At 45.0% G+C, this 14,709-nt stretch overlaps 1 protein-coding gene across 1 annotated transcript in view; it reads left to right on the top strand.

Annotated features, from left to right (window-relative positions):
• LOC126187998 (kynurenine 3-monooxygenase-like) overlaps window positions 1-14,709 on the top strand; it is a 183,445-nt gene that overhangs the window by 141,313 nt on the left and 27,423 nt on the right. Inside the window, exon 8 of the mRNA XM_049929407.1 lies at window positions 12,819-12,908. Coding sequence (XP_049785364.1) covers window positions 12,819-12,908 — 90 coding nt within the window. The remainder of the gene's footprint in view (window positions 1-12,818; window positions 12,909-14,709) is intronic.

Raw genomic sequence — 14,709 nt, 5'->3', positions numbered from 1 at the left:
TAGTATAAAGATAAACACAACTATGCAGGATGAAAAGATGCGTGAATGGCTAAAAAGGAAAGGGAAAGAGGAGAAGACTGAAGAGTAAATGGGAGTGAGGTTGTTTAACGTAGGTTCAGTCTAGGGGGATGGCGGGATGAAAGGATGTGTTGGAGTGCAAGTTCCCATCTCCGCAGTTCAGAGGGACTGGTGTTGGGTGGGAGAAGCCAAATGGCACATACGGTGTAGCAGGTTCCTAGGTCCCTAGAATTATGCTGCAGGGCATGCTCCGCTACTGGGTATTGGGCATCTCCTAGGCGGACAGTTCGTCTGTGTCCGTTCATGCGCTCAGCCAGTTTAGTTGTTGTCATGCCGATGTAAAAGGCTGTGCAGTGCAGGCATGTCAGTTGATAAATGACATGTGTAGTTTCACATGTGGCCCTGCCTTGAATTGTGTATGTTTTACCAGTAGCGGGGCTGGAGTAAGTGGTTGTGGGGGGATGCATGGGGCAGGTTTTGCAGCGGGGTCGGTTACAGGGGTAGGAACCGCTGGGTAGAGAAGGTAGTCTGGGAATATTGTAGGGTTTAACAAGGATGTTACAGAGGTTAGGGGGTCGACGAAAGGAAACTCTGGGTGGTGTGGGGAGAATTTTGTCAAGGGATGACCTCATTTCAGGGGTTGACTTGAGAAAATCATATCCCTGGCGGAGTAATTTGTTGATGTTTTCAAGGCCAGGATAATATTGGGTGACAAGGGGGATGCTTCTGTGTGGTCTGGGGGTAGGAACATTGTTGTTGGACGGGGAGGAATGTATTGCTCGAGAGATCTGTTTGTGGACAAGGTCTGCAGGATAGTTGCGGGAGAGGAAAGCACTGGTCAGGTTATTGGTGTAATTGTTGAGGGATTCGTCACTGGAGCAGATACGTTTGCCACGAATACCTAGGCTGTAGGGAAGGGAGCGTTTGATGTGGAATGGATGGCAGCTATCAAAGTGAAGGTACTGTTGTTTGTTTGTGGGTTTGATATGGACAGAGGTGTGGATGTGAGCTTCAACAAGATGAAGGTCAACATCCAGGAAGGTGGCTTGAGTTTTGGAGATGGACCAGGTGAAATTCAGATTCGAAAAGGAGTTGAGGTTATGGAGGAAATTAAGAAGTGTTTCTTCACCATGAGTCCAGACCACAAAGATGTCATCTATAAACCTATACCAGGCCAGGGGAAGCAGCTGTTGGGTCTTCAGGAAAGCCTCCTCCATGCGGCCCATGAAGAGGTTGGCATAGGACGGAGCCATCCTGGTTCCCATGGCCGTTCCCCTGATTTGTTTGTAGGTCTGGCCTTCAAAAGTGAAGTAATTATGGGTGAGGATGAAGTTGGTAAGTGTGATGAGGAACGAGGTTTTTGGAAGATCTTCGGGTGGGCGTTGGGAAAGGTAGTGCTCAAGGGCAGAGAGACCATGGGTATGTGGGATGTTTGTGTAAAGGGATGTAGCATCTATGGTGACAAGAAAGGTTTCAGGTGGGAGAGGAGTGGGAATGGATTTGAGGCGTTCTAGGAAATGGTTTGTGTCTTTGATGTAGGATGGGAGTCTGCGGGTGATAGGTTGGAGGTGCTGGTCTACCAGAGCTGAGATACGTTCGGTTGGGGCTTTGAAGCCTGCTACAATGGGACGGCCAGGATGGTTCTCTTTGTGGATTTTGGGTAATAGGTAGAAGGTAGGGGTACGTGGCTCAGGTGGAGTGAGTAATTCTATGGAAGCCGTTGTGAGGCCTTGTGAGGGACCTTGGATTCTTAGGATTTTTTGCAGCTCAGTCTGGATGGAGGGAATGGGATCCTGGGTAACAGCTTTGTAGGTTGAGGTGTCGGAGAGTTGACGCAGTCCTTCTGCCACATACTCCACACGGTCAAGTACGACAGTTGTGGAGCCTTTGTCTGCCGGGAGGATGACAATAGAGCGGTCTATTTTCAGCTCCTTAATGGCACGGGATTCAGATGGGGTGATGTTGGGGGTTGTTGGGATGTTCTTCAAGAAGGACTGGGAGGCAACACTGGATGTGAGGAATTCCTGAAATGTCTGCAAGGGATGGTTTTGGGGGAGGGGAGGAGGATCCCTTTGAGAAGGCAGTCGGAACTGTTCTAGACAGGGTTCAACACTGGGTCTAGTATTTGGGGGCTGTGTTTGGGTAGTGAAGTGGTATTTCCAGTTGAGGTTCCGGGTGAATGAGAGGAGATCTTTAACCAGGGCAGTGTGGTTGAATTTAGGCGTGGGGCTAAAGGTTAAGCCTTTTGACAGAACAGATGTCTCTGGAGGAGAGAGGGATCTGGATGAGAGGTTTAGGACTGAATTGGGACTGGCGATATGTGGCATTTGACTGTGGTTATAGTTGAGATTTGGTCTGTGTGGGGTATGTGCTGGGATGGGGAGATTGAGTAGGGTGGCTAGGCTAGGTTTGTTGGCTATGAGGGGGGTTTGTTGAAGGTTCTGTTGTGGTTGGTGTTTGTGAGGGATAGGGAGAGGGACCCCACTTCTTAGGTGTTGCACTAGCACTGTGGATAGTTTTTTCAGGTGTTGTGTGGCATGGAACTCAAGTTTGCAGCTGGCTTCTAGGATGATGTTCTTGAGTGTGTTCTCCAAGCAAGGGTTTGAGAGGTGGAGGACTTTGAAGAGAGATAGGAGCTGTTGGGAGTGGTGGTTACATGAAGTAGTGTAGAGATTCAGGACAAGTTGGGTAAGGGCTAAGGATTGAAGGTTCTGGAAGTCCAGGAGAGACTGGTGGAAGGAGGAATTGCACCCGGAGATGGGAACTTTTAAGGTAAGCCCTTTAGGGGTAATTCCAAAGGTTAAGCAGGACCGGAGGAAAAGTATGTGGGATTGCAATTTGGCTACGGTGAATGCATGTTTCCGGAATGAATGTAAATAATGTGGTATAGGATTAGGGTACATAGTGGGTAACTGGTGGGTAGGGAAATTAAATAACTAAAATTGAAATAGTAATCATAAGAAGGAATAAAATGCGGAGGGAAGGACGAGAAAGAAAGAAATTGTGTTGGTAATGTTCAATACCAAAGGAAGACCACTAAATAAGAAAAATACGGAAAAAGTTGACCAGACCAAGCAAGTATGTCCAGATCAGGGGAAAAGAACACACGTTGCTCAAAAACAGAGATAGCGAGTGGCGAAAAAAGGATCGCGCGTACCGCAAAAAAGATCGCGCGTACCGCAAAAGCGAACGCGCGTGCCGCAAAAAAGATCGCGCGTGCCGCAAAAAAGATCGCGCGTGCCGCAAAAAAGATCGCGCGTGCCGCAAAAAAGATCGCGCGTGCCGCAAAAAGATCGCGCGTGCCGCAAAAAGATCGCGCGTGTCGCAAAAAAGACCGCGCGTGCCGCAAAAATGTCCCAAAAAAATTTTCTTGTGGCAGAGAAAGATAGCCAATGGCACAAAAATATCGCCAGCAACAAGAAATCGACGGAAATGGATGATACTGGTAGGTGCGGAAGAGATTGTAGCATCCCTTTACACAAACATCCCACATACCCATGGTCTCTCTGCCCTTGAGCACTACCTTTCCCAACGCCCACCCGAAGATCTTCCAAAAACCTCGTTCCTCATCACACTTACCAACTTCATCCTCACCCATAATTACTTCACTTTTGAAGGCCAGACCTACAAACAAATCAGGGGAACGGCCATGGGAACCAGGATGGCTCCGTCCTATGCCAACCTCTTCATGGGCCGCATGGAGGAGGCTTTCCTGAAGACCCAACAGCTGCTTCCCCTGGCCTGGTATAGGTTTATAGATGACATCTTTGTGGTCTGGACTCATGGTGAAGAAACACTTCTTAATTTCCTCCATAACCTCAACTCCTTTTCGAATCTGAATTTCACCTGGTCCATCTCCAAAACTCAAGCCACCTTCCTGGATGTTGACCTTCATCTTGTTGAAGCTCACATCCACACCTCTGTCCATATCAAACCCACAAACAAACAACAGTACCTTCACTTTGATAGCTGCCATCCATTCCACATCAAACGCTCCCTTCCCTACAGCCTAGGTATTCGTGGCAAACGTATCTGCTCCAGTGACGAATCCCTCAACAATTACACCAATAACCTGACCAGTGCTTTCCTCTCCCGCAACTATCCTGCAGACCTTGTCCACAAACAGATCTCTCGAGCAATACATTCCTCCCCGTCCAACAACAATGTTCCTACCCCCAGACCACACAGAAGCATCCCCCTTGTCACCCAATATTATCCTGGCCTTGAAAACATCAACAAATTACTCCGCCAGGGATATGATTTTCTCAAGTCAACCCCTGAAATGAGGTCATCCCTTGACAAAATTCTCCCCACACCACCCAGAGTTTCCTTTCGTCGACCCCCTAACCTCCGTAACATCCTTGTTAAACCCTACAATATTCCCAGACTACCTTCTCTACCCAGCGGTTCCTACCCCTGTAACCGACCCCGCTGCAAAACCTGCCCCATGCATCCCCCCACAACCACTTACTCCAGCCCCGCTACTGGTAAAACATACACAATTCAAGGCAGGGCCACATGTGAAACTACACATGTCATTTATCAACTGACATGCCTGCACTGCACAGCCTTTTACATCGGCATGACAACAACTAAACTGGCTGAGCGCATGAACGGACACAGACGAACTGTCCGCCTAGGAGATGCCCAATACCCAGTAGCGGAGCATGCCCTGCAGCATAATTCTAGGGACCTAGGAACCTGCTACACCGTATGTGCCATTTGGCTTCTCCCACCCAACACCAGTCCCTCTGAACTGCGGAGATGGGAACTTGCACTCCAACACATCCTTTCATCCCGCCATCCCCCTGGACTGAACCTACGTTAAACAACCTCACTCCCATTTACTCTTCAGTCTTCTCCTCTTTCCCTTTCCTTTTTAGCCATTCACGCATCTTTTCATCCTGCATAGTTGTGTTTATCTTTATACTATATACCTCTTTACTTCTGTATGCATCCTCTCTGGTTTGAAGCTGGCACAGTACTTACAGTAGAATATCTTTGGCTTCCCTCTGACAACCATGCCTCCATCCTTGCTACCCTCCCTATTTTCCTTTCCCTGTTGCTTCATAACCTGGGTTGTGAGTAACTGAATCTCCTTTCCCTTCTTCCCTTTCTTTCCCCTCTCTCCTCCCTGATGAAGGAACATTTGTTCCGAAAGCTAGGAACATAAATTTTCGGTTTTGTTTTGTGTGTATCTATCGGCTGTACTGAGCTGAGGTAAGTACTGGCCAGCCCCTCTATCTCTTTGTTAGTATTTGTTTCACATCTCTATATGAGATTTTCCATTAATCATTTAGATCACCTATATGGTCCACATCCTTCATTGTTTTGTCCCTTTTGTTAGCTATCACTTACGTCTGTCATCTTAACATTTTCTCTTCTTCAGTGATTTATATATCCATAAACAAATATTTTCGTCACCAACTGTGCTAGTTTCATCTTCCTCCTATTATCTTGTTCCGTTTATAGTCCTCTTCTCTTTTTTATTTATTGATTTATTTATTCAACATTCCATAGTTTTAACGTTCGTTACTCACTGTTTTCCAGCCAACAATTACTGCCAACAATCTCTTCCGCACCTACCAGTATCATCCATTTCCGTCGATTTCTTGTTGCTGGCGATATTTTTGTGCCATTGGCTATCTTTCTCTGCCACAAGAAAATTTTTTTGGGACATTTTTGCGGCACGCGCGGTCTTTTTTGCGACACGCGCGATCTTTTTGCGGCACGCGCGATCTTTTTGCGGCACGCGCGATCTTTTTTGCGGCACGCGCGATCTTTTTTGCGGCACGCGCGATCTTTTTTGCGGCACGCGCGATCTTTTTTGCGGCACGCGCGTTCGCTTTTGCGGTACGCGCGATCTTTTTTGCGGTACGCGCGATCCTTTTTTCGCCACTCGCTATCTCTGTTTTTGAGCAACGTGTGTTCTTTTCCCCTGATCTGGACATACTTGCTTGGTCTGGTCAACTTTTTCCGTATTTTTCTTATTTAGTGGTCTTCCTTTGGTATTGAACATTACCAACACAATTTCTTTCTTTCTCGTCCTTCCCTCCGCATTTTATTCCTTCTTATGATTACTATTTCAATTTTAGTTATTTAATTTCCCTACCCACCAGTTACCCACTATGTACCCTAATCCTATACCACATTATTTACATTCATTCCGGAAACATGCATTCACCGTAGCCAAATTGCAATCCCACATACTTTTCCTCCGGTCCTGCTTAACCTTTGGAATTACCCCTAAAGGGCTTACCTTAAAAGTTCCCATCTCCGGGTGCAATTCCTCCTTCCACCAGTCTCTCCTGGACTTCCAGAACCTTCAATCCTTAGCCCTTACCCAACTTGTCCTGAATCTCTACACTACTTCATGTAACCACCACTCCCAACAGCTCCTATCTCTCTTCAAAGTCCTCCACCTCTCAAACCCTTGCTTGGAGAACACACTCAAGAACATCATCCTAGAAGCCAGCTGCAAACTTGAGTTCCATGCCACACAACACCTGAAAAAACTATCCACAGTGCTAGTGCAACACCTAAGAAGTGGGGTCCCTCTCCCTATCCCTCACAAACACCAACCACAACAGAACCTTCAACAAACCCCCCTCATAGCCAACAAACCTAGCCTAGCCACCCTACTCAATCTCCCCATCCCAGCACATACCCCACACAGACCAAATCTCAACTATAACCACAGTCAAATGCCACATATCGCCAGTCCCAATTCAGTCCTAAACCTCTCATCCAGATCCCTCTCTCCTCCAGAGACATCTGTTCTGTCAAAAGGCTTAACCTTTAGCCCCACGCCTAAATTCAACCACACTGCCCTGGTTAAAGATCTCCTCTCATTCACCTGGAACCTCAACTGGAAATACCACTTCACTACCCAAACACAGCCCCCAAATACTAGACCCAGTGTTGAACCCTGTCTAGAACAGTTCCGACTGCCTTCTCAAAGGGATCCTCCTCCCCTCCCCCAAAACCATCCCTTGCAGACATTTCAGGAATTCCTCACATCCAGTGTTGCCTCCCAGTCCTTCTTGAAGAACATCCCAACAACCCCCAACATCACCCCATCTGAATCCCGTGCCATTAAGGAGCTGAAAATAGACCGCTCTATTGTCATCCTCCCGGCAGACAAAGGCTCCACAACTGTCATACTTGACCATGTGGAGTATGTGGCAGAAGGACTGCGTCAACTCTCCGACACCTCAACCTACAAAGCTGTTACCCAGGATCCCATTCCCTCCATCCAGACTGAGCTGCAAAAAATCCTAAGAATCCAAGGTCCCTCACAAGGCCTCACAACGGCTTCCATAGAATTACTCACTCCACCTGAGCCACGTACCCCTACCTTCTACCTATTACCCAAAATCCACAAAGAGAACCATCCTGGCCGTCCCATTGTAGCAGGCTTCAAAGCCCCAACCGAACGTATCTCAGCTCTGGTAGACCAGCACCTCCAACCTATCACCCGCAGACTCCCATCCTACATCAAAGACACAAACCATTTCCTAGAACGCCTCAAATCCATTCCCACTCCTCTCCCACCTGAAACCTTTCTTGTCACCATAGATGCTACATCCCTTTACACAAACATCCCACATACCCATGGTCTCTCTGCCCTTGAGCACTACCTTTCCCAACGCCCACCCGAAGATCTTCCAAAAACCTCGTTCCTCATCACACTTACCAACTTCATCCTCACCCATAATTACTTCACTTTTGAAGGCCAGACCTACAAACAAATCAGGGGAACGGCCATGGGAACCAGGATGGCTCCGTCCTATGCCAACCTCTTCATGGGCCGCATGGAGGAGGCTTTCCTGAAGACCCAACAGCTGCTTCCCCTGGCCTGGTATAGGTTTATAGATGACATCTTTGTGGTCTGGACTCATGGTGAAGAAACACTTCTTAATTTCCTCCATAACCTCAACTCCTTTTCGAATCTGAATTTCACCTGGTCCATCTCCAAAACTCAAGCCACCTTCCTGGATGTTGACCTTCATCTTGTTGAAGCTCACATCCACACCTCTGTCCATATCAAACCCACAAACAAACAACAGTACCTTCACTTTGATAGCTGCCATCCATTCCACATCAAACGCTCCCTTCCCTACAGCCTAGGTATTCGTGGCAAACGTATCTGCTCCAGTGACGAATCCCTCAACAATTACACCAATAACCTGACCAGTGCTTTCCTCTCCCGCAACTATCCTGCAGACCTTGTCCACAAACAGATCTCTCGAGCAATACATTCCTCCCCGTCCAACAACAATGTTCCTACCCCCAGACCACACAGAAGCATCCCCCTTGTCACCCAATATTATCCTGGCCTTGAAAACATCAACAAATTACTCCGCCAGGGATATGATTTTCTCAAGTCAACCCCTGAAATGAGGTCATCCCTTGACAAAATTCTCCCCACACCACCCAGAGTTTCCTTTCGTCGACCCCCTAACCTCCGTAACATCCTTGTTAAACCCTACAATATTCCCAGACTACCTTCTCTACCCAGCGGTTCCTACCCCTGTAACCGACCCCGCTGCAAAACCTGCCCCATGCATCCCCCCACAACCACTTACTCCAGCCCCGCTACTGGTAAAACATACACAATTCAAGGCAGGGCCACATGTGAAACTACACATGTCATTTATCAACTGACATGCCTGCACTGCACAGCCTTTTACATCGGCATGACAACAACTAAACTGGCTGAGCGCATGAACGGACACAGACGAACTGTCCGCCTAGGAGATGCCCAATACCCAGTAGCGGAGCATGCCCTGCAGCATAATTCTAGGGACCTAGGAACCTGCTACACCGTATGTGCCATTTGGCTTCTCCCACCCAACACCAGTCCCTCTGAACTGCGGAGATGGGAACTTGCACTCCAACACATCCTTTCATCCCGCCATCCCCCTGGACTGAACCTACGTTAAACAACCTCACTCCCATTTACTCTTCAGTCTTCTCCTCTTTCCCTTTCCTTTTTAGCCATTCACGCATCTTTTCATCCTGCATAGTTGTGTTTATCTTTATACTATATACCTCTTTACTTCTGTATGCATCCTCTCTGGTTTGAAGCTGGCACAGTACTTACAGTAGAATATCTTTGGCTTCCCTCTGACAACCATGCCTCCATCCTTGCTACCCTCCCTATTTTCCTTTCCCTGTTGCTTCATAACCTGGGTTGTGAGTAACTGAATCTCCTTTCCCTTCTTCCCTTTCTTTCCCCTCTCTCCTCCCTGATGAAGGAACATTTGTTCCGAAAGCTAGGAACATAAATTTTCGGTTTTGTTTTGTGTGTATCTATCGGCTGTACTGAGCTGAGGTAAGTACTGGCCAGCCCCTCTATCTCTTTGTTAGTATTTGTTTCACATCTCTATATGAGATTTTCCATTAATCATTTAGTACCTGCATTTTGACAGCTGTCATCCCTTTCACACCAAAAAATCCCTCCCATATAGTCTGGCTACCTGGAGATGGCATATCTGCAGTGACAAAAACTCTCTTGTTGAGTATGCTGAGGGTCTCACCAAGTCCTTCACAGACAGGCATTATCCCTCAGAAGTAGTCTGCAAACAGATCTCCCCCTGAAACTTCCTGGCAGATTAAAACTGTGTGCCGGACTGAGACTCGAACTCGGGACCTTTGCCTTTCACGGGCAAGCGCTCTAGGAGACGAGGTACTGGCAGAACTAAAGTTGTGAGGACGGGGCATGAGTCGTACTTGGGTAGCTAAGTCGGTAGAGCGCATGCCCACGAAAGGCAAAGGTCCCGAGTTCGAGTCTCGGTCCGGCACACAGTTTTAATCTGCCAGGAAGTTTCATATCAGTGCACACTCTGCTGTAGAGTGAAAATTTCATCCGAGAAACATCCCCCAGGCTGTGGCTAAGCCATGTCTCCGCAATATCCTTTCTTCCAGGAGTGCTAGTTCTAAAACATTCGCAGGAGAGCTTCTGTGAAGTTTGGAAGGTAGGAGATGAGGTACTGGCGGAATTAAAGCTGTGAGGATGGGGCGTGAGTCGTGCTTGGGTAGCTCAGTCGGTAGAGCGCTTGCCGGTGAAAGGCAAAGGTCCCGAGTTCGAGTCTCGGTCCGGCACACAGTTTTAATCTGCCAGGAAGTTTCATATCAGCGCACACTCCACTGTAGAGTGAAAATTTCATTCTAGAAACATCCCCCAGGCTGTGGCTAAGCCATGTCTCTGCAATATCCTTTCTTCCAGGAGTGCTAGTTCTGCAAGGTTTGCAAGGTTTGCAGGAGAGCTTCTGTGAAGTTTGGAAGGTAGGAGACGAGGTACTGGTGGAATTAAAGCTGTGAGGACAGGGTGTGAGTCGTGCTTGGGTAGCTCAGTCGGTAGTGCGCTTGCCCATGAAAGGCAAAGGTCTCGAGTTCGAGTCTCGGTCCGGCACACAGTTTTAATCTGCCAGGAAGTTTCATATCAGTGCACACTCCGCTGTAGAGTGAAAATTTCATTCTAGATCTCCCCTGCCATTTCCCCTCACAACGCAATTCTCCCACCATCCCCAAAACCAGCCACAAAGGAGTGTCCCTTTTATCACCCAGTAACACCCTGGACTGCCAGGAAGTTTCATATCAGCGCACACTCCGCTGTAGAGTGAAAATTTCATTCTAGATCTCCCCTGCCATTTCCCCTCACAACGCAATTCTCCCACCATCCCCAAAACCAGCCACAAAGGAGTGTCCCTTTTATCACCCAGTACCACCCTGGACTGGAACAACTGAACCCCATCCTTCACCAGGGCTTTGATTACCTAGCATTGTGCCCTGAAATGATGGACATCCTAACAGAGATATTGCCCATTCCTCCTAAAGTGGTGTTCTGTCACCCACCCAGTCTCCACAACATCCTAGTCCATCCCTATGATGATTCCAATCCCAACCCCTTGCCACAAGGATCATACTCCTGTGGAAGATGCAGCTGCAAAACCTACTCAATCAACACACCCAGCACTTCCTATTCCAGTCCTGTCACAGGTTTATCCTACCCCATCAGTGGCCAGATCACCTGTGAAAACAGCCATGCCATTTACCAGTTCTGCTGCTATCACTGCACAGCTTTTTATATTGGTATGACTACGAACCACTGTCCACCAGGATGAACAGCCACCGCCAAACTGTGGCCAAGAGCAAAGTAGACTGCCCGTGGCCCAATATGCAGCTGAACATAACATGGTAGATTTCAATGGCTGCTTCACTACCAAAGCCATCTTGATCCTTCCCCTCACCACCAGCTTTTCTGAACTGTGAAGATGGGAATTATCCTTAGAACACATTCTCTGCTCCCATAATTATCCTGTACTCAACCTATGGTAACATATTGTTCCCCCACCCTGTCTGTCCTATCATCTCCTCCCCATTCTCACCTTCCACCTTGTTAATTTGTAACCCTCTGCCAATGAACTCACTTGTCTTTCCCTGTTCCTTTCCTTTTTTGATCCTTTTTCCCCCACAACCTCCTGACACTGTACCTGTCATCAGTCTAATCCCTGCAAGTCTCCCTCCCCACCTGTACACTGCTATCCCATTCCCTTCCCCATCCCCTCCAGATTGCTGCTTGCATCCCACATGATGTTGTAATCCGGCCCGAGATGCAGGAGTTGGTGGTCGTGTGTGCATGAGGTGTGCTTGCTCGTTTGTGTGGGTGTGAATGTTCTGCATGTGTGTGTGTGTCCTCTTTACTTACAGAGACTGTGGCCAAAAGCTCTATGTAGGAGTCTTTTAATCATTGTCTGCAACTTGATGTGTCTTCTTTACAATAAGTGGCAATTATATTTTCCTCCTTTGTTGATATTCCTATCTGGAGTTTACATTGTTTGATTTAATCTTATATGTTGTTGATTCAGTAGTAATAAAATATACAGTGTCATCAGAAAGGTGTTTTCAGCATTTTGAGATTAATCTCATTTAAACAACACAGAAATCATGGATCGCTCGGTAGCCATTTCCAACATCTTCTGTAAAAAGCAGTTCTCCAGTTCATTAAATAAAGTAACTTTTCCACAACAATTTTATAAGCATATTCTGGCAAAATTTTATCTCACATGCCTCCATGTTACCAAACCGAGCACTGAAGATATTTCCAAAGCAGCAAAGTATGTGCTACACCAATGTATAAAAAGCTAAGTGTATAGTAATATCTGTCTGTGAGGTGTGTATGTCTGTAGTGCCACCTGTTTTTTTTTTTTCTTTCTTTTTTTTCAAATATTAACAGCAATCCTGCAAATATCATGATTTACCTCTTTTGAAATCAAACTCTTATATACAGAGCTAGACATTTATATCATATACCTACAGATATCACCTCTTCTATCTTTAGATAAGTGGGCATGACACACAAAGTTATTTTTTTCTCTTCTTCTATTACTATGTTACAGAATAATTTATAGTTGATACTTACTGATAGTTTATAAGAACTCCAATCATAACAGTGACAATTTAAACTCGAATAACTATCTTATTTGGAAACATAACAGTAGAGATATCAGTATTTTATGATTGCCAGTGTAATGGAAGATTATCAGTCCTATCACAAGATACAGATTTTGGCTAACAGATTTTGTATACAATTCAACTGAAGAGTTTGATAAACATTCTGGAAAATTAAATTGGTACCCATTTGTTACCACATTGGAAGCAGAAATGAGCTTTTACTGCTTTTTTACATCACATATTTTGTTAATCATAAGTAAACCAATTGCAGCATGATGAGTTACATATGTGATATTATTAGCCACAAGCATAGGACTGATCAGACAATATTTATGTTGTAGTGCAATCCCTACCATGTTGGCAGTTCAGTCATTATAGTTGGAGATGCAGCCCATGCAATGGTTCCCTTTTATGGACAGGGAATGAATGCGGTAAGTCTTTCAGTGTAAGCTTCTTTCTATTTCTTATATCTAGCTGAGACTACAAAAGACATGCCATTAAATATGTCTGAACTATATAGCAAGTGCTTATGTTGCTCCTCATAAGTATTTGAATGATTTTTTACATTATTTGAATGATGTGAACAGCTAACAATATACAAATAAGAACTTAAGATGCTGAAACTAAGTACTTTATAATGAATTACAGCACATTCAAAGCCAGTCCACATATGTTACTTGTAGATTTAAATTTCATCAAGATCAGGATCTGTGTTGTAGCAAATACTCTCATATTTCACTTCATAGAATTGCACAATTCGTAAACAAAGTGGTAAACGCACTGTAACCTACTTCCACATTAGTGGAGGGATTCATTTTCTAAATAATGTTCTGAGTTATGCACATCAATCAATGATAAGTAAAATCACAAATCTGTCTGGTTGACACAAAGATATTTTATGTATGAGAGGAAAATGCAATATAACAAGAAATTAGTTTTGAAATGCAAATATCTTAAACTGCTGAAGATTTCCGTCCGTATTCATGTACGAAAATGAATTCCAGCTACAGTATAAAATGTGACGACCCAATAACATTAATGGAGGCAGACAAATAAAGAAAATAAAGTATTATTGAGAACTGCTGAAGATGTTTGTTAATATTTACCCAATAATATTGATTCCTCCTAAAATGAAAAACTAATGTTACTGAGAATGGACAAATGATGAAAAACATGTAACTGAATGAAATAGTTTTCTGTGTTTCAGTATTACTAAACAAGCATTCGCTACAACAGTCATTTATTAACATGAGCTTTTTTGCAATAAACAGTGTCAAATATAATTTATTATAAACTATGATGATTAATTCGTTTGCAATAATTGTGTAAGATGGTGATGATATATTTCTGAGGTTTCTTTGCTGTCCATCTAGTTGTGATCTTTGACTGCCCTAATACAAAACTTTCTCAAGTGGTCTCATGAAATCATTGACAGTTGGTACTATTTTATTGTCTTATAATTGGTTTTAAGGTGTACTGTCAACCATTTATTACTGAAGTTTTATCTGCCCTCAAAATGAAGAGTATAGTGCCATCAGCAAAATGAACATGGTTCAAAGCTTGCTTTTCTGTCTGAGATACCTTCACTATCTGAAACTTATTTTTAGTTTTCTTGTTTACAAAACAGTTTACAACTGAATTTCTTCCCAGTTATTTCTCTGTAATAAAACATACACTTCAGTTTTGATATTATTTGGTTTTTCTTTTGTTGTTTCTCTTCTGATAATCATATGTATCCCATTTGATCTTATTCAAATTCTCTTCCAACTCCTGTAAACTATCCTCAGATACACTATGTGATCAAAAGTATCCAGACACCCCTCCAAAACATACATTTTTCATATTAGGTGCACTGTGTTGCCACCTACTGCCAGGTACTCCATATAAGCAACCTCAGTAGTCATTAGACATTCTGAGAGGCACAATTGGGCACTCCACAGAACTCACAGACTACGAATGTGTTCAGGTGATTGGTTGTCACTTGTGTCATATGCCTGTATGTGAGATTTCCACACTCCTAAACATCCATAGGTCCACTGTTTCCAATGTGATAGTGAAGTGGAAATGTGAATGGACACATACAGCACAAAAGTGTACAGGCCGACCTCGTCTGTTGACTGACAGAGACTGCCAACAGTAGAAGAGAGTTGTAATGTGTCATAGGAAGACATCTATCCAGACCATCACACAGGAATTCTAAACTGCTTCAGGATCCACTGCAAGTACTAGGAC

The sequence above is a fragment of the Schistocerca cancellata genome, chromosome 5, assembly GCF_023864275.1.
Source record: "Schistocerca cancellata isolate TAMUIC-IGC-003103 chromosome 5, iqSchCanc2.1, whole genome shotgun sequence".
NCBI lineage: Eukaryota > Metazoa > Arthropoda > Insecta > Orthoptera > Acrididae > Schistocerca > Schistocerca cancellata.
The sequence above is the reverse complement of the archived record's forward strand: the minus strand, read 5'-3'. Positions and strand labels throughout refer to the sequence as shown.